This window comes from Chaetodon trifascialis, chromosome 13 (genome assembly GCF_039877785.1).
Source record: "Chaetodon trifascialis isolate fChaTrf1 chromosome 13, fChaTrf1.hap1, whole genome shotgun sequence".
NCBI classification, from domain to species: Eukaryota; Metazoa; Chordata; class Actinopteri; order Chaetodontiformes; family Chaetodontidae; genus Chaetodon; species Chaetodon trifascialis.
The window spans coordinates 23,016,660-23,044,509 of record NC_092068.1 but is presented as its reverse complement, the minus strand read 5'-3'; the positions used below and the strand labels follow the sequence as shown (position 1 = coordinate 23,044,509).

The 27,850-nt window shown below is 44.8% G+C and overlaps 1 protein-coding gene across 1 annotated transcript in view; it reads right to left on the bottom strand.

Moving 5' to 3' along the window:
* The window catches only part of wdpcp (WD repeat containing planar cell polarity effector), a 50,992-nt gene that overhangs the window by 10,305 nt on the left and 12,837 nt on the right, over nt 1-27,850 (bottom strand). The window contains exons 7-13 of the mRNA XM_070977873.1: nt 25,046-25,182; nt 22,265-22,456; nt 14,197-14,800; nt 10,487-10,675; nt 10,040-10,163; nt 8,902-8,965; nt 1,878-1,971 (exon numbers count right to left, since the gene is read on the bottom strand). Of these exons, the coding sequence (XP_070833974.1) occupies nt 1,878-1,971; nt 8,902-8,965; nt 10,040-10,163; nt 10,487-10,675; nt 14,197-14,800; nt 22,265-22,456; nt 25,046-25,182 (1,404 nt within the window). The remainder of the gene's footprint in view (nt 1-1,877; nt 1,972-8,901; nt 8,966-10,039; nt 10,164-10,486; nt 10,676-14,196; nt 14,801-22,264; nt 22,457-25,045; nt 25,183-27,850) is intronic.

The following is a 27,850-nucleotide window of genomic DNA, read 5'->3' as shown; positions in this document are numbered from 1 at the left end:
CTGTGACACAGTGTCAATATCCTCCTCTTGAGTGTGTGTGTGTGTTTCCAAACACACCTTCAGTCAAACCATCAACCATTTAACATGTTGGTGTCTAATTTTGCATGTGTGTGCCTGTGTGTGCCTGTGTGTGCGTGTGTGTGTGTGTGTGTGTGTGTGTGTGCGTGCGTGGCTGACAAAAACAAATCAAAGGGTCGCTGCTGTGTAACAATTATTCAAATTTGTATTATTCATGAACTTCATCTTGCATTTAGCAATTGAGTGAAAAGATGTTTCTTAATTCATGTTGATAAATTAAACACACACTATCAAACTGATAAGTATCTTCAGAAATGTTTAGTTGAGCTAGCCGTATGCTAGCTCAGCCGCGGGTCACGCAGAGCTTCTTCTGTCTGCTCGGATGTGCTGCTGTCATATAAACGTTTGTTCCAGCAGGTTACATGAACTAAACTATATGAGCAGAAGTTAACAAAAACATAAGAAATGTCTGCGGAAGGAGAACATCCATGTGTCCTTTGATTTCTTTCTTTATTTTCTTTACTTGTTCATATTCTTCTTTCGTTTTTCCTTTTCTTCATTCACCCATTTTTCTTTCTTTCCTATTTTTGCTTTATCCTTTTCTTTCTTTCCCTGTTCATTCCTTTCCTCTCTCCCTGCTGTCATCCCTCCTTTTTCTTCCTCCCTCTTTCTCTGCAGTGCTGTTGTCCAAGGATAGGACACGCTGCAGGTGATGCGGGTAAATCATCGAGGACATAATTAAGAGGCTTATGAGGAGGAGTGTGCGTGTTACGCATCACATTACAAAAAAAAAAAAAAAGAAACCGCATGCAAACAGGCCTCATAGTTACACAATGCTCATTTTCATTCACAGACAAACTCACAGACACTCAGCCTTCGGGGTTTGACCTTATACAGTGGAGTTAAATACCTCTCTCGCCTCATTTGGTTGTGTGCGAGTGCACACACACACACGCACAAAGACACACACTGAAGCACACTGCCTTCTGGTGTGTTTTAAGCACCAATGAAGGACTCATCAGACATGTTCATCTAGTTCCCTCACAAATTTGAATGTTTTCTGCTCACCCGTTGGCCCTTGAAGCCTCTGCGAGGAATTGTGTGTGTGTGTGTGTGTGTGTGTGTGTGTGTGTGTGTGTGTGTGTGTGTGTGTGTGTGTGTGTGTGTAATCAGGAACTCGGCTTGATCCCCTCTGGTATGTGCTTTTGGGAGTGTTTGTCAAAGGGCAGCAGCACAGCCTGAAGTAATGACAAAAAAATGGGCCTTCGCTGGTTTTCCTCCAGTCGCTGGTTACCCCAAAAAAACTTTGGTGCAAAATAATTCATTGGTCTGACACTGAAGACTTAGTTTTTCAACACTTTACGCTTTATATCACAACACTTTTTACCCAATTTTGGGGGAAAAATCTTAATTTAGAAGCATCCATGTCCAAAAACATAAGAAACCTGAAGGTGGAACTGCAAGCTACCACAATAGACACACAGATACAGAGACCTTGTGCTGGTAGTGATTGTCTAAAGGTTGATGTCACTTTAAGGCTTTCTATTTAATTTTACAAACATGCAGTATCTGGCGCTTAATCACTACCTATAGATGATATCGTCTTCAAAAAAAAGGCAACAGTTTGTGTGAATTTTACATGAATATTACTGTCAAACATGATCGGATTCGGTCCTCCTTTGTGCTGTGAAACGAGGGTGAGAGCCTGAGAAAATACCCGGTGTTAGATGTCAGGAAAGTGTGTCGGAGTGGGTGAGTTGCTGAGGTTATCGGGAGCCCACCTCCCATTTCAGATGTAAGGAGAAATAACGAGTCACATTTGGCGTCTTTCTGGTTAGACGTTATGATTATTTCCTTACCGCTGCCTGCGACGGCCTCCATTTCATTAGCTTTCCTCTTGGCCACATCCGCTAGCACCACCTCGCCCTTATCGCCGGCAACATAATGGAGGTCCTTTGAAGGTAATGCAAGAAAGAAAGAAACGTGAGCGTTAATCTAAAATGAATCTAGGCTCCGATGACAATAGCTTTTCTTTTTTTCTTTTTTTTTTGGAGGGGTGGGGGGTGGTGTTTTGGCGGGAGAAGGAAGAAACAGATGAAATGACAGAAAAAAAAGGAGCCGTTTGAAGGCCAACATCAGAAAGAGCACCGGTTGGATGAAATGCCGGTTCCTCCAAAAACTTTGAAATCAGCCCCCCCTCCTCACACACACCCACCCTCGTCTCTCCGGTTTTGAACTAGGGAGGATGTTATCTGTCGCATTTCAAAAGTGGGAGAGGAGGCGAGGGACTGTTCACCTTTCAGAAACGCTGGTATTCTCTCTTTACGGAGAAACATATCCAGCCGAGCACATTACTATATCAGCCTGCGACAATATTGGAAACAGCGTGTATCCTCTGTATCTCTCTGTTTGAGTCTTGCGGGGCCATAAAGAGCGATAATATTGCTAAATGATGTCTGAGGGTGGCTGATTTAAGGCTCAAGACCACCATACTATTCATTAATAACCGCACTGCATCAGACAGCTGTTCCTGTTTCAAGGTGCTCTGTGCTACAAGAAAGGCTGAGGTCAATTCATCCATCTAAACACCTGAAAAACAGAAATGAACTCTCAAACATTTTCATAAAGTAGATTCAGTCCAGTTCAAATCCTGTCCTGTGAGGGATCTGTGCTGTCTCTCAAATCCATACTGAGCTAATTCGACGCAGGTTTTTTTAGTGTGTAACAGGTCTGAGAATAATAGAAAATCCAACTGTCTTATGATGGAAATTTGGTTTGATTTAAAAATGTATTCTGTGTGACCACAGCTGGTTCAGAGGACCTGAAAGCGATGACTAAATGATGAGTCTGTGAGCAAACAGGGGCAGCAGCATGATGGTATAAAAGTGATTTGAGTCCCCCTGAACAGCTGTGAAGTAAATGGAAAACGCATCCTTAACAACAATCAACATGTTGCCCCAGTCGCTCCACTGAAGCCCGTCAATAACCAGCAGTAAAGGCTGGAAATGTACTGGTCAGCTCCCAGCGTGAATGTGTCGCTCTGCGTGGAGAACAGGCTGAAGGAATGCAATTAAAATACTGTTGACAGTACATAAATAAAAGGTCATTATCTGGAAATCTGAGGTGAGGTGAAATTTGAAAAGGAAAAAAAAATGAAACTGATTGAACAGGGAGTGAATCACACCCTCATCCTGGCACCCAACGAGGGTCGCAGGGTTTCCTCGGGCCGAGTGCAGGGCCTGAGGGCCCATCAAAGGGTACAGCGTGTTAAGGAAAGTCTTCCGCCTCAGCGACATCACAGGACATCAGTGCCGTGACTCCGGGCTCGCCATGGATAACCCTCAGCTGGCTAAAGCCTGCCCCCAGCTGAGCTGCACCCGGTCCTAATACCCCCATATTGTAACCCAGCTTTTGTACCCCTTGAGTAAAAAAACGAGGGAGGTGCTGGTTTCCAAAAGAGGAGGGGAGCGGAGAGGGATTGAGGCAGGGAAAGAGGGGGAGTAAAAGAGAAAGAGAGAGAGGTGGTGAAATTGAAGAGTATGAATGGGAACAGATTGGGTAATTATAGTGCGGTGCCTGCCCTCTGTGGCGAGGAGTTAGGAGGAAATGTGAAAATGGCCGACAACAAAATGGCCTCAAAAGAAGCTAAATCGGCTCCCAGGACTGAGGTGGCTAAATCAGCCGCTGTGAACGAGGACATGGCCCCTCAATTAGATATGAGTGAGGCTTCCTAATTGATAACAAACAGAGCAGCTGAAGATTAAAACAGGCGAGGAGGAGAGGAGGCCGAAAAGACGGCAAGGTGTGAGCGAGCGAGGAAGAAGAAAGAAAGAGCGAGAGAGACGATGAACAAGACATAAAAGACGAGAGGAAGGCAAAATTCACAACAAGGGTTTTCGTGTGAGAGAGAGAGAAAGAGAGCGAGAGAGAGCAGCAGGGAGAGAGAGACTGTATGACAGACAGAAGAGAACAATATGAACATTTGATGCCGGGGCGCTTTATTCCAGCTTAGCTCCTCATAATACTGTCTGAATCTGGAGAGAGGGGCCCAGAGAAAGAATAAACGAATGAGCAAATGTGAAACGAGAGCGAGAGAGACAGAGAACTGAGAGAGAGAGAGAGAGAGAGAGAGAGAGGAGTATCAGCCTGACTAAGAAGGGATAACAATAATACTGCATATAAAACCATCAGATATTACACCTCTTATTCCCCGACGCTCAAACACGACACTAATCTTATTTATATAAGAGCTTTAGGGGTTGCAGCGGCTGATAAAGAGGGGCGTTTTAGTGGGCCATTTTTGGGGAGTAGACGGGAGGCGAGGGGGGGGGCTAGGTGCTGGACACTACGAGCTGGATATCAACTGATATTCGGGTTACCTACAAATAAATGAGGGATTAGGTTAACTGGCACACAGCAGCGTTTACGACGCATTAATGGACAGAGTGTGGATCGATGGGACGTACATATGCGAGCGTTCAGTGTGGATTTGCACCCTGTCAGCACTGAGTGATAGAAGTGCAACCTCAAACTGCAGCATGCACAGGGCGAACGTTTCAGCTTTGGGATTTCTGCTCCATAATCTGTAATGTTCCTTTCAACATCTCGCAGAGAACAAGAAACAACTTGTTGCATTTAGAGAGGTAATAGGAAAAGTGTTACAGCAGTGACAGCAGCATCTTTCTTTCTTAAAAACTATCAAATTGTATGTTTTAACTGCAATCTTGCCAAATAGGTCTAACTCTACCTGCAGAGATTCATCCTGTATCTGACTTGAATGATTTGGACGCAGTCTTTGTCTCTGTGTTTCTCCCTGTGCGGTAGTAAAATATCAGCATCAAAAGGCGGCTCTGGAGAGAAGCCTTCGCTCTTTGATTCTGAGAGACGGACATCAAATCCTGATGATTGCTTTTGAAGTTTTCAGGCTTCACTGCAACCCCTGGAAATGTCTCAGGCAAATGTCGCATCAGCTGCCTTCAGCCAGTTATAACCAGGACCGTTAACAATTAGTCCTGGAAATTCAAAGCAGATAAGACTTTTGTTTTCGTTTTGTTTTGGTGCTAAAATGTTTTAGGGTGGAGTTTTTCTTTGCCAGAAACATAAAGTCAAATCAAATATTGACAGGGAGACCGGACACAAATCCACACGAGCACAAGCATGCAAACATGAAAATACATACTCACTAATTAACATAATCCCTGGACATGAGCACATTTGCTGAACCTGCACACATTCATGCAAACACACACACACACACACACACACACACACACACACACACACACACACACACACACACACACACACACACACACACACACACACACACACACACACACACACACACACACACACACACACACACACACACACTTGTTTTCTGACACACCTGTTATCCAGGAGCACTGTGTTTGACTAACACTTCTATCAGATAGGTGTTAAGGACTTAACGTTTTAATAACGCTAATTACTCATCTGAGCGACAACAATGAGCTTATTGCCGAAGACGTGCGATACCTCCTCCTCCTCCTCCTCCTCCTCCTCCTCCTCCTCCTCCTCCTCCTCCTCCAGCGCCGCCAAGCCCGGCGTCAGATAGGAGAGGAAGATAGGGGGTGAACCCAAAAGACGAAGCTTGCCTTACTGCTAGCGCATCTAACAAGAAACAGTACAAGCTCTCATTGGGGAACAAAAGAGTCGGCATCAGATTCGCTATCACACAATTTGATTTAATTAACGAGCTACATCAAGAGCCAAAGACCCAAGAAGAAGAAGAGGAAGAAGAAGAAGAAAAGGGGGAGGGAGGTGGGGAGGAAAAAAACTTGTTGTCGGCTTGACTTGGCTGACGAATGACCTAATTGGCTACATTATCAACTCATTATCAAAGGCTAATTAGAGAGCTACAGAACAGCGCCAATTATGAAAAAAAAATGCAAACGACTCAGTAACCCCCTACTACTACCTCTACATGCACCCCCAACCGCCACCTCCGCCAAAACACCCCCCTGCGACCAGTTCCTCCTCCCCCTCAATTTAGCCTGACACTAAAGTGTTTCATTATAACAAAAGGTTTCTTTTTTAGAAAAAGGGCTTGGAGGGCCTCTATTGTTAGCTGGGAAACAATGGGGCTTCACAGGGTGGGGGTCTGGTGATGGGGGGGTATATCATGCTGGGTATTTCTAGAAGAGGTGAGGGTGTGCATGTTATCTATGTGTGTGCTTGAGTGTGTGCATTTCATCAAGTCGATGGTGCGTTATTGAGTTCTGTGGGCAAGTTTGGAAGTTAAAAAGAGCTCGGCGAACGTGGGGGTTGCCCTCATTAACCCCCTCCACCTCAACTCAATCAGCCGACCAGCAGGTTAAAGCAACAACACAACCTAATTAGAGCGAAGGACAGAGCGAGGGGTGAAATGTCAACGTCCTCTTTTTCTCCTCCGTCCTTTCTGTCGCTCCTTTTGGATGACGAGTTGCTGCTCTCTTGGTCGCTGAGGCAAGAAATGTGCTTGAAAACACTCGTCGTGAGTGAGCGTTCGCTTTGTTGCAGAGTGTTTGCAGTTATGTCTGTGTTTGTGCGAGCCAGATATACTGAGAGCACAGAGAGGTTCACAAACTTCTCTCATTCGGTTTTAAATCGTGTTGCATTTCAGCCAATTCATCTTAAGCAAAAAACTAGAAAAAATGATAAAATATGATTGGAAATATGTCTCCTGTGCAGCATTTAGTCAGATTTAAAAGAGGAAAACAAAAAACATCTGCCAGCTGCAGTATCAGAGCCACAGGAGGGGGACACAGCGCTGAAACAGCTGAAATGGACGAGTGAATTTACTCTATAATTGTTTTGTAGTTCTGGTCCAGCAGTCTGCAGAGCCTCTGGACAGTGACGCACCAGTTCTGGATAACATCACACCAACTTCACACAATCAGGCTCTGAGATCAAATACTCGTGATCCAAATCATCTCTGTCACCTCCTTCACTTTACTGTGTCTGAAACGAATTCTGATGGCACGTTTTGGTTTTTGTCTTTAAAATTTGGCACTTGCACTTTGTTTCTTGGCACAAAATACTGAAATGATCTATGAGAACAAACATTTCACGAGTAATGTCTTTGAGGTTTGAGGAAGTGTTGACAAAGCAGCATCCATACAGCACTGAAGAGAATAATAATAATTATTATTATTTGGGGCAAACTGCTGACAGCTCAGGCTTGTTTGGCCCAGTCTGACTTGTCCTGACGTGGTTGCCTCCACCCGTCAAAGTCAGTTCAAACCCAGCACTGAGAATTATTAATAAATATGACTCCATCCACCTCCATCTCTGTGCTCATCTTGTGTTTCTCTTGCTCATCTCTCGACACCTCTACAGTGACAGACCAAGACCTTCCTGCTCTTCTTTTTTTTTTTTTTTTTGCATTTGTCATATAGCTTTCCATCTACACCACAACCCCCTCCTCTCCTCTCAGGCCCCCTCTCTCCTCCTTTGCGCTCTTTCAAGGTCCACAGGCTCGACTCCACCTTTTCAATTCGGCTTCCCAGCAGCACTACTTAGTGGGGAGGTAATTGGAACCACTGCTATCAGTGTGATTGAGGGAGCAAGAGGAGTGTGCGAGTGTGTGTGTGTGTGTGTGTGTGTGTGCATGTGTGTGTGTGTGTGTGTGTGTGTATGGGGGTCTGTATTAATGTCTAGGGTGTTGGTGAAGCATGGAGCAAAGGGGGCCCCATGAAAAAGGGGGTCAAACACATAGAAGAGCATTTCAGCGTGGAGTGGAAGAAAGACCAAGTTAGAGGGAAGATGAGGGGAGAGGAGAAGGCCGAGCCGAGGCCGTGGAGGTTGTGAAAAGATAGGGGCCCATAGTGAGATCACACCTGCTTTCTGACATGCAGCGCACACGCACGCACACACACACACACACACACACACACACACACACACACACACACACACACACACACACACCATGTCAGCACAACAATGAATGAACAATTACAATAGGTTGTATAGTGTTATTGGAAAAATGCCGTAAGACTTGTCATGTGTCATTTCATGGGCCACAATGATCAAAAATAACCAGTCAAATGGTCTAAATAAGTAAATGAATAATCTTTAATAAAGGAACAAGTTTGGATTAAGCCCTGCCTGATCCTCATGGCTTCACAGCAGGCTTAGGTTGGTCCTGATCTCTTTGTGAGAGGAGGTGCTGTTATTGGAAAAAAAAAATTGTGTCCCAGCCTTTCAGAGGAGTTTCCATATTTCTCTTCCCTTCATTACCTGCCTGTAGTCACGGAGCACCTGTGAGTGATGAGTGATGAAGATGTGTTTGTACTCTCTGTGTTTGGCTTCTGCAGGGTTCACCAAGTTACATTTAACACTTTCTCAGACCTTTTTAATACCATACAGAATGCTATTTAACGAATGTATGATGGAAAAAAGACAATTATAACACACGTCAGGACTTCCTAATAGTATACAACAAAAACTTTTGAACACTTGAGTTTCTTGGAACTCTGGATAAGCTGTGTAAAATGGACGGATGGATTTGTTTATTACAAATTATTACAAATTTTAAGTTCATTTAAGTTTTTTGCTAAAATCAACACTTCCCCATTATGAAACAATGAAACAATCCCACTTTTATTTTAGAGGTGTACAATGTCAGACACCCAGCTGCTCTTACATCTGACAAAGGCTGTAAGACCACGATGTCACACTTTTGTAATTTAAATTTTAAATGTTTGTCACATTTTTCTTCTATTGCATTTGCTGTTCATATGTGTCCACGAGATTATAAACTCCTGGACAGACTTACTATAATGTCGGCACCTTTTTTTGCCTAAATAAGTGTCACATTTTTCAAGAAAGTAACTGAAAAGAAATTTACTTTCCACTCACCATGAATAAATCTCTGGCTTCCAAATCTACAGCGAGGAGGAAGGCCTTCTCAAAGCGCTGGTGTCTGCAGAGAAAGACACACAGTTAAAGAGCAACAGCCTGATAAAAAAAGAAGAACAATAATGAATCTAAACACACGCTTTAGATGAAAATTTATGGATGGATAGGTCAGTAGTGCACATTCCCTCCTTCCTTTGGTCTGCAGACAGACACACACCTCGATGTGCACACATCCGCATACACCTCTGCATACAAAACTGTCAATAATTGAACTGAGAGTAGCAGGTCCTCTTCCTATTATCCAGAATTAAAGCTGGGAGAGAGAGCGCTGTATCTCCCAGTACAAAACAACTTTCCCTGTCTAGAGCCAACATGAAACAAACAAAACAAGCGGAGAGAGGAGGCGTGGGGGGCTTCCTTCATTTGATGTCGATGGAGAGAAAAAGAATGCAGGTAGGTGATAAGAGAGGAGAGAGGAGGGATGCCAAACAACGCTCCAGCTCCGCTACAGAGGAGGTGAAAGAAAGAGAGAGGAAACGGGAGGTAATTGCAGGATGGAGAGCAGTAAGCAGCAGTGTGGGGGAACAACAGGGTCTATTTCAGTCAAACAGGCATTTCAAAAGGCTCTCATGGCAGAAGGGAAAATGAAACAACAGCCTAAACAGGTGCATGTGAGGTGCTCTGCCTTATGAATGACTCAAAGCTGCATCAGTGCGTGTGTGTGTGTGTGTGTGTGTGTGTGTGTGTGTGTGTGTGTGTGAGGAAATTCAAAAGCTATTTCCCTTTTAGAATCTTTAAAATAGCTGCAAATAAGCGGTATTAAATTGTGTCTTCAATGGATGTCATTTTCTGAAAGACCTTTTTTGGACAGTATTTATTTTTCTGATTCTGCACCCTCTGTTGATAAAATGAATAAAACGCTCTGCTAATGCCTTAAAAATAGTGATTTATATTTTAATTACTGCTCTGTAGTCTGATGGAGGAACATAGTGTTTCCGTATTTAAATGCATTTAGCTCCAAAAGTGCTCTAATGTAGCTGACTTGACCTTTGACCCCCTGAGGAGTTACGTAAAACTAATTTCTCCCTCAGAAGATGAAACTAGGACCACAGCAGGTGCACAGAGTAGGTGGCGTTACCTGAGGAGGTGGTGAAAAAAGCGACGGGCATACTTGCTGATTGGCACCCTGTACTCGAGTATCACCATATCAGAGAGGGGGGCAGGTGGGGCATAAAACACACCCAGAGCTGCTTCTAGTTGGGCTACAGACAGAACAGAAACACACACAATGAACCAAAAAATAAAATTTGGCCGAATTTATTTTTAAAGATAATTTAGCTGGCACAGTTAAATCATTTACGTTCTTGTGATATATTAACTTTTCAGAAAAAATACTCCATGCACAAAAGGAAGTCTAATTCAAGTGCTAATTAACACCAAATTTAACAGACGTTAAAATATAAATAAAGTAGAATAACCAAAACCTTTAGATTTGACTACTGAGGTTTGATTTAAACAGTGAAATTAATCTAAATTTACAGAAATATCTGTAAAAGTAACGTTAGTGTTGAGCGCAGAGACCCACCCTCTGTCCGTGCATTCAGCTCCAGTCTCAGCAGGTGGTTGGTGATCGAGCTCAGGCCGCGGTAACACTCGTCTCCCATGATGCTCCAGTCCATGGCCTCCAGGACGCCCAGAGCCTCTTTGACCTGACCACAACGCAGCCGCTGCTGCAGCAGCTCCCCAGGACCCATCTGGCCCCCCGTCAGAGACCCTGTGACATCGAGTCAGGTTTTAGTTTATTATTATAGAAAATAAGGTGGCAGCAGTTAATCTCTTCACAAATAAATAAATAAACCACTAACCCAAAGCAATACTTACTGAATCACTGAAATATCGACCAAATCAAACATCAAGTTAAACTTTAACATTTCCTCTTCAACACGCAGCAGAGCCGCGTTACCGTCAGCCATCGACAAAGCAAAAGATGGTTCATTTGGAAAAGATCTGGCAACAGCTGTTTTATGAGATCAAAATGTACATTCATCTTATAATTTTATTCCATTTTATTATATTTTATACTTCTTTGTGTTGGAGAGTTTTGCTCTCCCTGGCTGTGTGTGACCATGAACATTGTGTGACCATGAACCTCCTCAAGTATCGCCTAAACTCTGGAGCAGCAGTGGATTGGTTAGACCGGCACTGACACGTCAATCAATTAGCCTGGAAGCCTGTTTAATCCCTTGTGTGTCCTCAGTGAGCATCTGAGTGTAAATACAAAATAAAAACAAGGTTGAGCTACACTGAGTATACTGTTCAATTCTGGTCAGACCATTTCCCAAAATCTTATTCAAACGCTGCATGTGTGAATGTGTGAGATCTCTAACTTTGCCCAGCAACTCAGATGTCTGTTCAGGAGATGAGAGGAACTCCAAAACTGATTAGGCCCTTTGACCAGAGGTGATTGGTTATGCCTTTGTTTGTTTGTGTGTGTGTGTACGTTAGGACTCTGTTGAATAATGGAAGGAGTCGGTTTTGTGCCCTTCCCGTTAGCGGAGGTGTCTCGTTCTGTGTGCAAAAGGGCAAAGGTGCATGTGTGTTTTTTTTATGTGTACTACCTTCGTACACATCCGAGAAGTGAAGGTGTTGAATACCAGGGGTGATTACGGGCTATTGTCACCTGATCATGACGGTGCAACAGTCGAGGCATCGCTAGCTTGTTTTGGGAGAGGCTGGTGTATGCTGAGGAGCAGAGCGACAACATCACACTCAAACGGATGCTGCCATAAATGATGATCATGCTACTATGTGGTTAAGCTTACATGTTTACTAAACAAAATCTGGACAGTGGTGGCACAGTTCTGGACGGTGTAGGTGATCACCGACAGCGGTGCTGTCAACGGGCCAGACTGCAGGCAGACAAAGTCACCACTTACTCTTGTCTAATTAATTAATTGAAGAAGTTGTGTGTGTATATCTGTGCGTGTGTGTGTGTGTTGGGGGTGGGTATGAGCAATTAAAATGACAAGCTGGCAATTAGCTAGCCCCCAAATCCCCTAAAGAGTGGGCTAATGTGGCTTATACATCAGCTGAGCGTGGTGCAGTTTGTGTTTATGAGTGTGCGTGTGTATGTGATTGTGTGTGTGTGGATGTGTGCGCTGAGGTCCTTGGGCTGGGCGTTAACGTCTGCTCTGAGCAGAGACAATGGATCATTGTGGTGGCAAGGACAAGTGACTGCTGTCCCACACCTGTCTACGCTAACTTATTTGAGCAGCTCAGTTCAGCGTCTCTGAGTCAGACACAAAACAACAGCAGCAGGAACAAACAGCTCCAGAGAATCAAACTGTGCAGCATTAAGCCCACAAGAGGACTTCAGGGACAAAAGCACTGACAAACTGCTGATACGAATGACAGCCAGGCACTAAAGTCCTCTAAAATACGAAGGAATCTTCCATTGAAACTGTTATATTTGGACAATGGCTCAGTAAATCATAGTTTTAAGTTTGTGCAATCTATCTCCTTTTCAGAAATGAAAATACCTAAAAATTAGAGATGATACTCATTATAAGATGCCCAACGAATCGATTAGACTCCAGTTGATTAGACTGGATAGACTTGACTTTACAAATGAGCTCTGCCTCCGAATGAACAGGCGGCAGCTTGTGCAGCGGAGGAGAGAATCCACCTTCATGTCGCCATAAAGCCTGCTGAGTGAACGTCTTTCTGCTTTTGTCTGTCACCAAAATAAATATCAAATAAGGATGCACCAGCTTGCACTCTCTTTCACACTAGTTACGTAATTCTTCTTTAAATATCAACGATATTTCACTAAATTCCCATCCCTACATAAAAATGACTGTTTTCCTTGCGTGTGGTGCAGCACACTCCCTGGTCTGCCCTTCCACAGCCTGTACCAGTGCAGGCCCAGCCGCGGCCAACGTGTGCCCAGATGAGATAACTCGGTGCAGGCAGGAGGGTGGGGGTGGGGGGGCACTGGGGAGGGCTGCCTCCTATGGAAAAAAGAGAACTTGGAGCTTGGCCAAGTCTTTCTTCCTCGCCGCCTCCCGACTCACTCCTTCTGTCATGTAGCGGGCCTTATGAAACAAGTCAATACAGAGAAGGAGCACAAGCAAGCAAACAAACAAATGAGTTGGAGTGTGAGCATGTGTGTGTGTGTGTGTGTGCGCGCACAGAAGCACAGAAATAGAAGAATACACACACGTGTGTGTGGGGGGAAGAATTATCATGGAGAAAAGACGTGCAGTGACTTTCTTCATCAAAACCTTGGCAGACGATCAGAGGAGGGGAAGCTATTGTTGGAAGACACCCTCCCCTTTCCCTGTGCACACAAGCAAACGCAGTTGAATACACACAGTCAAACACACACCCTCAAACACACACAAACTCAAACGCGCACAGTCCTCTACCTTCCTCCATCCACCCCCACACTCCTGCTTTCAAACTTCAGCAGAGAGCTGCGTGCCACTGTCACATCTTCTTTCCAAAGTCACAATTAAAGACACTGAGTGTGTGTCTGCGCCAGCGTGTGTGAGGCTGCGCGAGTGTGTTTGTGTGCGAGTGTGTTAGAGGGTGAGGTGGCTGCTTCGGAAAACATTTTGATTGGCAAACTTTATCTGGGGGCCCCGAGGGACTGCGCAGCCACTGTAAACGATTTATCGGAAAAATGCATCCCAGAATGCACCTGGGGGGCTCTTGCCCCGGGGCGATTATTGAATGACCTCTGAGAGCGTGACTCCTGCTAACCTTCCCGCCCGTCAACAAATTAACTTCCCTCAGCAGTGAAGAGGTCGACCCGTTCAGCAGCCATATTTACACGCTGGGGTTCAGATACAGTGTCAGATCCAAAACAGAGGAAGAGCCTCTGAAGGGCGGCGGGCGCTTCGTTAGGAAGAGATGACGACGATGCTGCGTAAGTTTACTCGATTATTTCTATTCATTTTCTATTAGTGCACTGAACCGGATCTGGTGCTCTTCTTCTAAATCAAACCAGCATAACTGCAGCATTATTCAAGGTTAGTTTATGTAGATTCACAGAGATGAATACGTTTCACACCAGCTTATAGAGCTCTACAGACTTCTGTGTGAGCATTTCATTTAAAGCAGAGCGAACGTTTGCTCAGCATTTTTAACTTTTTGCACTCTTTTCAGGACATCAGCAACCATTTTGCTAATCGATATGAGTTGCTTCAGGCATCTCAAATGTGAGGATTTTCTGTTGCAGTCTGTGCAGTCATTTGTTTTTGAAATGGCATTTCTGAATCGTATTTCACCCACCTAGTCTGAATCTCAAAGCTGCTAGTGGCCCCCCATGAAAGGCCAACATCAGGATATCGGTTCCCTCTGGGCCTCCTTCCAGGCTCGTCCCCCACTGCAGTCTCTCCAGGCCTCCGAAGCAGCGCAGGTGCTGAGCTAGTCTTAGCGTGGCAGCTGAAGCTACCTCTTCTGCTACCAGTGCCATGCTTACAGGTGCCAAGCCCACATCAAAGCACATCAGCTCCCCCTGCTCTCCTCCTACCATGACCACGGCCCCAGCAGGGTGCCAGGCGAGGAGGGTGGGTAGTATGGGGCAGGAGGCCAGGAGAGAGACCCCCCGGCGCTGGTCATACAAAACCAGGGAGGAGTCACTCAAGCCCAGGACGAGTGTGGTCTCACAGGGGTGTCGTGAGCAGGAGACAGGATGGAATGGCAGTGGGATGCGGGTGACGGACAGACGGCGCAGGCGCTCTCGTGCGTATTCGTACACGCAGGCGTCAGCCCAGGACCCCTCTCTGAAGCCTTGGGGTCCTGCAGGTAGCTCCACTGTTAGCAGCTGGTAGGGCTGGAGCAGGCTGAAGCGACAGTCCAGGAGATTCCCGTCTGTCCGCACCGAGCTAAGGACCTTTGAGAGGAAGGAAACACGGAGAAAAGAGTGATTTCAGAGACTGATGCACACTTGAACATCCTCCCAATAAATCAGATGCAGAAATGCACACTAACATCCCTTATAAACTGTTTTCTCTTCTCTCAGTAGGACGACACAAACTTCTTCATTTGTTACAGCACATTCACACCAGAGATGTTTGGAGCAAGGCCCTCTAACTCTGGAGTGTTTACTCATTTGACTCTGAAACTGCTTTGTGTTTAGTGCTCATTTGCAACATTTAGCATGCTAGCACTAAACTTAGATTATCAATATGGAAAACATTATACCTGCTTAACGTTAGCGTGTTAGCACTGTGAGCAAGTTAGCATGCTGATGCAATTGATGGGGGGAAAAAAACAGAAAAAAGTTAATATCTTAACAACTTCAGGAGACATCCGTGCTTTCAAGTGTGGATTTCTTCATCACAGTCTACCAAACTAAGATGAAGGCCACGGACATTACTGGATTTGTAGTGATGTTTTATATGTTGTGCTTTTATTTCCGTCTGTGTTTGTCTTTGGTCCTTGAGTGATCAAATTACCCTGTTGATACTGGAGTGGTTAGAGGGATTGTTGTTGTTTTAACATGTTCGTCGGTTTAAGAGTTGGAAAATGCCAACTTGTGCCAGTACAGTGAACGAACTAACCTGTTTCTGAATAAAAGAAGGACATGGAAGACAGAGAAATGAGTCATAGCATGGCAACTTCCCCAAACCCCTGGAGATGGAGGAAATGGAGCCGTCCAAACTGCTCATAAACACACAGCTGTCAATCAAGACAGCTAATGATAAGAGCTCCATTTTAACTCAAGGTCAACACCATCTTCTCCCTGAGCATGCCACGGCTTGGCACCCCGCGATAAACAGCCCCCTCTGTTTACCTGTGTGAGGAGCCAAGAGCTCAACACAACACACAGTGAATGACAAGAAACAAGCTCTTTTCACTATTAAGAGGATGATACATGAAGGAAGCTTGGAATTATTTGACCGATGGTGAAAATCAGAATTCAGATTATTTCCTGCTGAACCACAACCAGTTGGTGGGAGTGGGCACAATGGCCCCGCTAAGCAAGCTAGCATTGACACTGAGGGAGATAGGCCATGTCACGGGTGGTACTGTCGATAAAACACCCACAAGGAACCAGGAACAGTGGGTGGATGACAGGAGACAACAGCCTGTACTAAACAGCAGCCCAACAGTTCCACAGTCACTAACAGAGCTTTTTAGGAGGGATTTCACCTTACCAAAGCCTCTATCAGAGCCCTGTATTGACCGTGGCAGCTTTGGCTAAATGAGCCCATTTCTTTTCGCCGTGCAGACAGAAAGAGGGATCTGCTGCCTGCCTGCCTTCCTTTCCTTTCACAAAGCTGCCCGGCCCAGTTTTTTGGCAGGCATTGCCAAAAAGGGACTTAGAGGGAGGAAGAGTTTTTTTTGCCTGCCCATGGTCTACAGCAGGAGAGAAGCAGATGACTGTCCTCCTGAAAGCTTTTTTCCCTCTCCATAATCCCCCAGAGCTAGCTCCTGCTGCTCCCCAGGGGGTGGGTGCTGTGTGTGTGTGTTTATTTGAGGCAGCAGGCAAGACGGGCTCAATTCATGTAAGGGGTGGGGTATCCTTGGTAGGGTGCGGTTCTCTGGATAGCTACATTTCTGCAGGGACAAAGTGACACATGCATTAAATAAACTTGCACACAGACACATAGCAGGCGAGGGTCCATCGAGTCCATCCCACAGAATGCTGTCACAGGAATCACAAGACCTACTTCAATTCCACAAACCCTGACCCCCCAACCACATCTCATCCTCTCAGCTTTTCATCCCGTGCCCGGCTTGCTGGTGCCCGCTGTGCCAGCATGCCACCGTGGCACCATCGGGGATGAGGTGCAGCTGATTCAGCTCTGCCTCCCCTGATAGGTGACCCTCCAAGGAAAAGAGAAGGGGGACAGCGTCAGCTACAGCTCAGAGGCAACGAGAAAATACTGCACGCCCTGGTTCAACGAGCGTATTTCCGTACCAAGTCGTGTTTTTATTCTGACACATGCTCAGAAACCACGTGTGATATGAGGGAGTGAGCACACATTCAACCCAAGTCCACACCTGCACTTCAGTTCACTGCTAAGTCATGCTATGATCAGGACCACAGTTTGGTATTTATTTACTCAATCTTCCAGTAAAATTGAATGAAGTTAATGATTTTTACTTTCACACCAGCAGAAAGTAATGCGCCTCAAACGATTTATCATCCCCGATGTTACGTGGATGTTTGAAAACACAATATATAACACAGATACCTTGACAGCCATTTTATTTATCTATAAGAAACTCCTTATTATAATCATTTGATGTATTGTAAGGCACCTCTGGCCAGCATTAAATGTAGAGTGTCTTAGTTCAGGTGTGGCCTCATTATACTGGCTTCAAGGACATTTTAGGGTTCACTTTAAGATCCTTTCAATCACATTTAAAGACCTAATGATTCTAGATATTTCTACCCACTATTCATCAGCTAAATTTCATCTGCATGATTTATGTCCTGACTTTTCCAAGAGCCCTGAGCTAAGCTGGACCTGGACTTCCACAGTCTAGATGGAGTCCCTTATGGGTGTTCCATTAAAGTGCAATATGCAAAAAGGATGCAGTCCATAAATCTCTAATCTAAAATAGTGCTGCAGCAGACCACACAGAAAACGCACTGCAAAAACTGCATATTCTCACACTCAGCCACACATTTACAGTCACATTTATTCCAGTCAGCACAGCAGCATTTTGACTCCGGGTCATTTTTAAGGCCATGATGTGCTTCGTTTTACTTTCCATGAGGACCGAGCAAAGAGAGGCAAAAGGTCCCTGAAGGCAACACAGCTGATTAGGAGATTACGGCATGGCACTCGAGAGTTTCAGGGTTGTGAGGTTTCAATCTTTCAAAACATAAGCTCTTAAACTGCAAACACTCGTGCTACCATAAGCACGAATGGCGAACGATGACATGTAGATTTATCTGCAGCTCATTAACACGAACTCTCCGTCAGTTGTTTAGCTCATCAGACATCATTTGAAGACCAGTCTCATTTTCAGTTGGCTGTGTGATGTTTTGGGTCTCATCTCACAATTCTGACTAAAAGCTTCCATTATTTTTAAAGCATCAGTTTAAGAGCTACATGAATAAAGTCTAACATAAACACATTTTGAGGCTCAAAACAACAGCCGGTCTTGAAAAGAAGTGCAAATGACTTCCTACATACAGCATGCGTGTCTCTTTTTAATATATTCATACAAGCAGAGATTTGTTTGCCTCTGAACTCCAGAGCATATTGTGACTTGTGAACGCACTGCACTCCCCGGTTCTGAGAGCATAAAACAGAAAAATGATGAATAAGGTCAAGAGAGGGAGTGAGCGAGCGAGTGAGGGGAGGCTGAGAGAGAGGGAGGGAGACAGATGGAAAGAAATATGCACAAAAGATGATGAGGAAGAGTGGGAATGGAAGTGAGTAAAGAGAGGAAGAAAGGGGAAAGAGAGGGCTGGAGACATGGAGAGAAAGATGCAAAGAGAGTAGAGAGAGAGAGAGAGAGGGGGAGGGAGAGGGAGACAGACAGAAAGAGAGAGAGAGAGAGAGAGAGAGAGAAAGGCCTCTAGTAAGTAGCTTTCTCCTGGTTATTGGTTTCAGTGACTGGTCAAAACTATTCTTCTCCATTCTTCTTGTCTCTCTCTCGCCAGCACCTTTTTTTCCCCTCCGTGGCGTGAAAGATAAAGCGGACGGGCCCAACTGTGTGGCTGGCCCTTGTTCACAGCAGTGGCCTTTTGAAGCCAATTTTCCAGCTCACGGAGCAGAGAAAGACAGGGAGAGACGGGTAGAGAGAGAGACGGAGGGACTCGGAGGAGAGTCGAGGGATGAAGGGATGAGGGGGCTGGGGGGGGGGTGGCGCTGGGAAGTTTTAGGTGTGAGAATTAGGGTTAGCGTTGAGGTAGTGATGTGAGAAAATGCACAGGCACGGCGGGATTACGAACCAAAAATATTCCCCACACCTTAACTGTCATAATTGGTACAACTGAACATAATTGTAGAACGGATGGAACATTATTCCATTATTCGCAAGAACCGAAACTGTGGCAGCAGTGTTTCCTGTGTGATTTTTACAAAGCAGTGGAGCTCGGGGGTAATTCTGCACTTTGGATTCAACACCCGACCCTTTCATGGTCCAAATTATGATGGCGGTGCATTGCTGAAAATGCTTTTTTTTACTGTACATGCTTTAATTCTGCACAATAAGACTGCAGCTTTTTGTGATTTAGAGGCAAAATGAGCCATTTTATTCTGTTAATTTAGGCTCTTAATCACAGTGTTCTAGCAGTTGTGGAGGAGATGAAGTACAGATTAAATTATTTAATTTCTATGCAATTATACATTCTTTCTATACAAATGATTTCATTTGAGGTTGTCTTTCATGGATATTCTGTTTCCGTTTTTCTTGATTGTCAAGAGAAGAACGCCACGCAGCACAGTGCTGAAGTCAATAATTTTGAAAAGAAAAACAGAAATCACACAAAAGCAGATCAAACAGCTGCAGAGAAAGTGTTTGGTGACAGATAACAGGATCGTCATGCGCTTAAAAAAATAAAAATCAAACTTAAAAAAAGTATGTTCGCAAATATAAACACATAAACACGCATACAACCACAAAAATATGACAAAAAAAGCAGGAAAACATTCATCTGGTGTTTTCTTTTCATTAAGATTATTAAATTCCAGGAAATGGTTTGTGTGTGTTTTTTTTGGGGGGGGGGGGTTAAGGGAGGGAAGCATGAAGGAAGGATAATTAAAAATGTTAACTGGCTGCATAAAAACGAACTATGTATGTGTTTTTCTCTCCTTCCCACCCTCCACCCCCCTGCGTGCCGTGGCTCCACTTATCAGCATGGGGGGGGGGGGGGGGGGGGGGGGCATACGAATTAAGACCACATAGGGAAAGAAATCAGACTTTTTTAAATGCCGAGAGACTGGCTAGAAAATTGGCTTAGTGCGGCAGATAGCGAACTGAACAAAAGGAACATATATATGAGCTTGAAGTGATTGAAGTAGCTGGCGTCTCCCGATGTGTGCCCGGCGTTTGATTCCCGCCACGGCTCTTACATAAACTGCTCGCTTAATTTCACACCGCGCATCTGAAAAATGACAACAAACGCTTTCATTAGAGCGCGATGCCGCAGCCCCACGAAGAGACTTTAATGTTCTTGAAGCGTGGAGGAAGGAAGGAGGAGAAGGAGGAGAGGAGGACAGGGGGGTTGAAGGAGACAGAGGGAATAAACTAGGTGAAGGAGTGTGATAAATGTGGAGAGCGTTCCAAAAACAACAAGCGGAAAAAGCAGCGAACAACATCTGCTTTGCTTATTTCAATATTCAAGTGCCCCCCCCAGCTCCCATCCCTCCCTCGTTCTCTCCCGCGTGAATTTGTTTTCCTAGCACGCAATTGGTAACGCTCATCTTTCCTCCCTCTCGCAGACTCTCTCCCTTCTCTCTCTGGTGTGGTGAATATTTTGCATATGCTTACCGAGGTACGCGGCATGAGGAGTGCAGTTAAGCCCAGTTCGGTAATTTGGGATCTTTCATCTGTTTTCGGGCATAAAGCCAATCCTATGTTGACATAGAATCGGGTCACGGGTAGGGTTTTGCCGGAGGCCATGAGGATGTGTGTCTAAGTGTGTGTGTGGATATGTAGGCGTTCTCCTTCACGCTGTACCACAGCTTAGCTCTCGTGCTTATTTCATATGGTGATGCATGAAGGTGCAACACAGAGGTGCCACCCTTGAGGTGACTAACACACCATCCCCAATCCCATCCACGGCAACACAGGTCTCCACTCAAAACAGCAGCTTTGTAGCCTTTTTCACTACGTCTTCACTCTGTGTGTGTGTGTGTGTGTGTGTGTGTGAGCACAGCTGGACTTGTGATTTGTGTACCTGAGTTTAAGACTTCAAACAGCACTGAAAGTTCTTATTAAAGTCTTATTAAAAAACCTTTAAAGTTAAGAATTTCTGTCACGAGCAGACACAGTTTCATACTTTGTCCTGTCTCATATCTTTGTTTTGTTTACTGTATTTAATCATGACAGTTATTAGATTTAGCATAGCCTCTTTTGCGTGAAGTTTTGTGAGACATGCTTATAATGAGAGTCGAAGTAGAAAAGCTTGATTTAATTTGAAAGAGCCAGTAAGCAGGATTTCGAGTGTCTCAAACAAAAGACAAACGCCACAAGGCCTTCACACTGTCAAAAGGTGGCAGTGAGTGCATCGAGAAGGTGGCTTCCTGAAGGATAGAGAATGAAGTATATAACCTGCTTCAGTGACCTGTGTATATTCATTAAATTCCTAAATTCTTCCAAATTGATAAGAATCAATGAAAAAAACACTTTTGTGTGAAAATGATGTGTTAAGGGTCTCAACAAAGGCATCGAGACACACACACTTTTCAACGATTCATAGTTAATTCAACATTCATCCACTCATCAGGTTCCTGTCACTCATCCAGGCCCGTGTTGCTGCGGCAGCACATTTAGCAGGCATGGAAGATCGCAGGGTGTTCTGGGCCAGGTGGGAAATGTAAGCATTACAGTGCGTGCTGGGTGTGTCCCGGGGTCTCTTTCGAGCTGGACGTGTCCCAAATGCCTCCATGAGGGGTGTCTAGGAGGCATCCTGATTACATGACTTTCAATGTGCAGAAGCTAAAGTTCAAGTCTAAGCTCCTTCTGGATGTCTGAGCTCTCACTGCTTGAAATATATTGTAGATCGACTGGTATCTGAGAGCTTCACCTACAACGACAACTTGTTCCAAAACCTACATCACTAAGACAGCAAAACACCACCTGGTGCTTTCATGCTCCATCTTACAATCACTTGTGAGCTACACTTGAATTCCTTCATTTCAAGCAGCAATTCGCTCCCAAACAACCAAACTGGCGGAGGCCAACAAGTCTGACTCCAAAATGACTGAATGAACTGCACAGCTCTGTGCAACAGCCCTGCACTGGATATTTCCACAGTTACCCCACAAGACACCACGGGGAGAAGGTCGCAAACCTTCGCCAACAAAACACACGCAGGCTGGACTGGCAAACTCCACCGATCCCTCCGGTGTGCCGGTACAGGTAAAGGGTTGCTCCGTGGTTCCAATCAGGGCCCCGTGGGTACACAGAGTTAATTATCTTACCTGGCAATTTGAACACGTTGTTTGCGCTCACAACTTTTCCCTCATTCTATTTTAGAAATGCAGAATTTACTGGAGCATACAGGACTTTCTTTGTGTACTATGAAAGTCAATAATAGCTTGATTTGCCTTTAAAAACAGCTGCAACAAAGGAAGTAGCAACATTTGTGAATATTGCCGTGGTGATTGATTGTTGTCATTTACCAACTCTGTGTGTGTGCGTGTGTGCGTGTGTGTGTGTGTACCCTGAGGCCTTCAGTAGGCGAGCAGCTGAGCAGGACCAGGTTGTTCCTTCGCGTGTTTGTGGGACTCCAGGGCCACAGCTCCTCACCAGGCTCGTCCAGGCTCCACCAGCAGAGCGCCACATCCTGCAGACGGTTGAGACCGACACGTCTGAGGTGCCCACGGCCACGCCCACTCATATCCACGTCCGCCACCTGGACATGGATGGTATGTTAAGAGGCTCAAAATGGGCAGTACAGCCAGAAGATAAACAGCATAAAGGTCAACCCGAGCAGATGTACCAACAGAGTTAAAACGTATCTCATGATGAAGTGGAAGTTACTGTAGTGATTCACCTCTCCAGCCGTGTTAACACCTGAGGGCTCTCAAACTTCCACATCTGTAGCCTCAAATATCACCTCCTGTCCTTCCCCCGTCCTGTTTTTGTTGATGTCTAAGGTTGTTTTTTATCTTCCATTATTAATGTGTGCGTGCGTGTTTTGTTCTGTCGGGCTTGTTGTTTTAGTGATGTGCATATTTTTGGGAAGGTCCGCCACGCTCTACGGGCCACAACAAAGAGACGCACAGTAATGAGCTCTCGTGGCGCTTGTGGGGGGGTGGGGGGGTGGGCACACACACAGAAACACGCACACATACATGAATGCATGCATGTATGCACACAAATACACATGTACATAAATATAGAGGCACTGATGTAAAAAGTGTATATCAACGCACACTTTTATAGACAAGCACAGTGCAGACACACGCACGCACACACGAACATACACACACACCACTAAACAGTGCTCTATCCAGAAGCACTTTTAAAGCAGGTGAAATTGCAGGTCTGACAGTGTGACCCTGCCTTTCATGTACACCACAGCTCATTTCTTCTTCACACACACACACACACACACACACACACACACACACACACACACACACACACGCCTATAATCATACCGGCCTTTCATACACTCTATATCTCCAGTCACACTCACTAACACAATGAACCAGTTATCAGAGTGGATGGCTACCACAGACACACATTAGCGCGCACACACACACACACACACACACACACACACACACACACACACACACACACACACACACACACACACACGTCCATGACCTCTGTCACAGTGCAGAGTGTCTGGGACCTGACAGAAAGGTGTGCTGTAAAAAGCAGGAATACAGGCTTGTCTGTGCAGAAATTTAGGAAAAACATACTCCTCAGTGCAAAAGAGAAAGGTGGGAAACAGAGAAACATGCAGAAATGTGTAAATCGACAAGCTGTACTGTATAAGGAGAGCAGATTTGAGGTTCAGTGGTCCATGTCTGCCCCTCTTGCCCCCTTGGGCAGATGTTAGCTTTGGACACAAAATACAGAGGCAAATTAAAATGATGGAAGTACATCCGATGATAAAGGGAACAAAGAGTTGCCCCAAACAGCTGAACGGGAGATCACTGACAGATTAGAAATGGAAAATAAGAGGAAAAAAAAATCTGAAATCACTGGGGTTAATAACACACTATCTCTGCCCCCCGCATGCCCCCTTCCATCCCTCCATCCCTACCCATCTCTTCCCTCTTCTAGTCTTCTTTTTTTCTGCTGGCGTTTGCTGGTCAGCAATAATCAAAAACCACTTTCTGTGGGCCGGATTAGTTTAGCCCCCCCCACAACACCCCCAACTCTCCCTTCTCCAGCTTAGCCCACTGGACCAGTGCAATGTGTATGTGGTTGTGCATGTGTGTGTTTGTTGTGGGGGATGGGTAGCTGGGCGTGCATGTGCACACGTGTGTATGTTGCAGGTTGCATGCACATGCATTGACAGAGGTGTGAGGTGTACAATATGGGGTGGTGGTGGAAGGGGGGTGTCTTATCAGGACTCTGCTTCTGGAGACAGGCAGGAACGATTGCTTTTATACACACCAACATGCACGCGCGCGCGCGCACACACACCCACACACACGGCCTGGCAGTAATGTGATAATGCCAGGGTTAGCGGTTAGCCAGCTAGTGAAGGAGGACACAGTGCAGTTTTGTTTTGGGGAGGGAGGAACGGGACGGCACATAATCAGACCCGTTACGAGCACCTCCACAAACACCTCCAGATCAGACTGCCTCTCAATAACACCTTTATGAGAGATTAATAGACAGAAACAGGAAGGATCGAGAGACTTAGAGGCTACCTGGGCATTTTAAAGCAAAGGGCTGTATTCCCATGGTGATTATGTTGAATACATTCACAGTCTGTGGACCTGTTGTGCTCAAAGATACAAACAGACAAAAGCTCATCATTTACAGGTTGTATCAAGCCAAACGAAGGATATATGTTTTCCAAAAGTCCACAGTGAAGTAGCACCTTGGACAGATTCTGTTAGTGGGTCACTGGTAAACTGCCAAACGGACCACTAACTAAATTCAAGCAGTCAGACTGGGCTTCAAAGATTTAGTATGTTTGGGATTTTATTAAGATTTCTATTGGAAGGAAAATCTTTTATATGTTTTTATACAGTGATGGGAATTCCTGTATGTGACTGAATTGTGTTCTTTATTCTTTGTTTCCAGGTTTCACTCAGTGACAAACAGGACCTGATTGAATGTGAAATAGATACAAGAAAAAAAAAAACATTTAGGAAATGTGGGAAATTCAGGAGGACACGTTGACACCCTTCTTTTTTGTCTCCGCTTCCTCTTTGTCTCCTTTTTTCTCTCTCACAAGCACAGACTTAACACAGACTGAAATGCGCAGACACATTACCCATGCACACTCCGGCGATGCGTTCTACTGCACCTTGATTTCAGAGGGCGAGAGTTTGTCTGTTCGCCTGCCAGTCTCTGGGGAGTCCTGGTTCTTTTGGTTGAGGTAGACTGCAGCCACTTGGCTCTGCTCCAGGAAGGACAGCAGAATCAGCTTATCGCTCAGCACCGCTGGGAATGACATCACCACACTTGTCACTGAATGTCATGATTCAAAACAAAAAAACAACTGTACATTGTTGAGGTGACACGGTCTCCTTCCATGACACATACACTGATAGCTACACAGTTAGGTTTCCATCTTTGTTAGAATTTTTTAAGTAAAACATGATTCCTTGATTTAAGATACAAGAAAATGTGACTGAAATTAGTTATCAATAATGATTCACATGTTTTTTTCTATATTCTTAAAGCCTTTTAACTTCCAGGAGCACGGGGAAGCAGGAGCTCGAGGGGGGAGACATAACACACCCAGAAGCCGAACACTTTTCAGAGGTCAAACATTCACAGATGGATTCTTCTTTTTTGGTACTGATTAGGCCGATTTGGGACCCAGAGGAGGTGACATTAACTTTCTTTGAAAATTCAGAAATTTTCTGGATTTACAGTCTCAGAGTGTTACATCCAAGGGAAATGAATGAAGATTTCAGCATAAGAGGGTTGTTGTTGTTTTTACAGCTATTTAATAAAGGATTTCTAGTTTTTTTAAAACACTCACAAAATGGTCAATAGTTTTAATGAGGCGATGGAAAACGTGGCCAAGATAGTGCAGGTGCAAACATTGCTAACAGGAGGTCACTGCTGTATGATCCCACAACACAGACCCCACTGCCAATGCCGCCGGCTTTGACGAGGCCCGGCTGGACCTCTAGGTGCAGGTAGACGTAATACCTTTTTTCAGGTTTCTGATTGGCCACCATGGCCTCAGGGTTTAGGGTTACATTGCCGCCTGTTGGTTTTTTCAAGTCCTTAACTGTGATTCATTTGTGCTTATACACAATTTAAACAATTAAGTTTCAATTCTGATAACTTTTCAATAATGTACATGTTCTCACTTCATTATACTGCAGTAACATTTACCATTATCCCTGTCAGTTTGGAGAGGGAGGACAGAAGTTTCAGTTCTTCTCCACCTTTCCCTCCCATCTCCTTCATTTCTTCTTTCCTGCTCTTTCCTCCTCACCTAATTTCCCCCTCTCCCCTCTCCCCTCTCCACCTTCTCACATCCTCTCCTCTCCTTTCCACTGCCTCCCGTATTCTTTATATCTCCTTCCTCCCATGTTCTCTCCTCTCTCCCCCTGTCGGTGTACTGCAGGCTCTGAGGCCTTTTTTGTGGTAGAAGAACACACTTGATCCTGTTCAACTCTTCAGGAGCTGCATGGAAACGCTGATTAGCAATTAAGCCCCCCTCTCCTTCAAATTAATCTGTTTATGAAACCAATTAAATGGAAAGGAGGGGGGTTGTTACACATGTCTCTCAGATATCCTGCTTTGAGTTGAACGAGTAAGGCTGCACCCCGAGATTTAGAAATATAACCACCAATTAACCGTGGCATGTGTGTATTTATAAACATGCGGGTATTGGTATGATTGCACTTCAAATCATCCTGTTGTGTGAAAATTTCAAATTAATATGCAAATGTTCACGAGGGAAGTGAAACATTGCTTGGAAATAGAGAAAAACTCACATCTTAAATCAGGTCAGTTGAGTGAGTCTGTCCCTATGTTGAAGTTGGATTATAAAGCATTTGTAATGAAAACTGGTTCAAGGCTTAAACCATTACAAAATACAGCCATTAATGATGCCTTGGCTTTCCACAACAACATTTAATGCAATAGTAAGCGTCTTTGTAATAGATTACAGACAAATCAAGTTAAATGCAGTTTAGTATTGATCTCTATGGGTGTCTATAAACGGGATTAGGTTTAATCCCATTCATTCCCAAATGAAGAAGGGATATGAAACCAGGCTGTGGCCCAATCTGGGACCAGGTGGCTGATTTGGCATTAAGGGCCAGACCTTCATGACCCACCCGGACAACCCCCCAGACAGACGCACACACACACACACACACACGCGGGCACATTAATAGTGTATATATGGACACATTCATACTTGCCCTCTAGACACATACACACAACATGCACAGATACATATACATTAATACATGCAAGCCTGCAACCATGCTTTATACATTCTACACACACCAACACACACATGCATTCACACCCACAAGCATTAAACAAACCAACCACATGTTAAAGCACACACACACAGTCTCTTTCACATACACAGACAGACAGACAGACAGACACACACACACACACACACACACACACACACACACACACGCGCACACACACACAGTCCTCTAAATCCATTTAATGCCATCTCCTCAGCAGCATGTTGACATAAGAGGCCAATGGGCTTAACCAAAGCACATTTAAACATGGGTAAATGAAACCGGCTATGAAAAATCACTTAAGGATGCTTAATCGTGGAGCATATGCGCAGCTTGGCCCAGCCATCGGCCAAAGAAAGCCAGTAATACTTTGATGGTGTAAAATATATGTAATCTACTGCTCTGTATGATGCAATCAGAGCTCATGGTGGAGACAGGAAAGTAACCGGCATTGAGCATGCAAAGTTTAAGAGAGGACAGTAAGCCTGCTTTGTCACATCGTGGAACAAAAACAGACCTGGCTGCCGTTGCTTGTTGTCTCAGTGAGGCAAATACGCACCAGGCCTCACATTCAATTCAATGCATGCAAATCAGAGAGGGGATTTTCTTCAGCATTCAAATACTGAGAACCTTTTTGTTTTAGAAAGTTGTCCAAT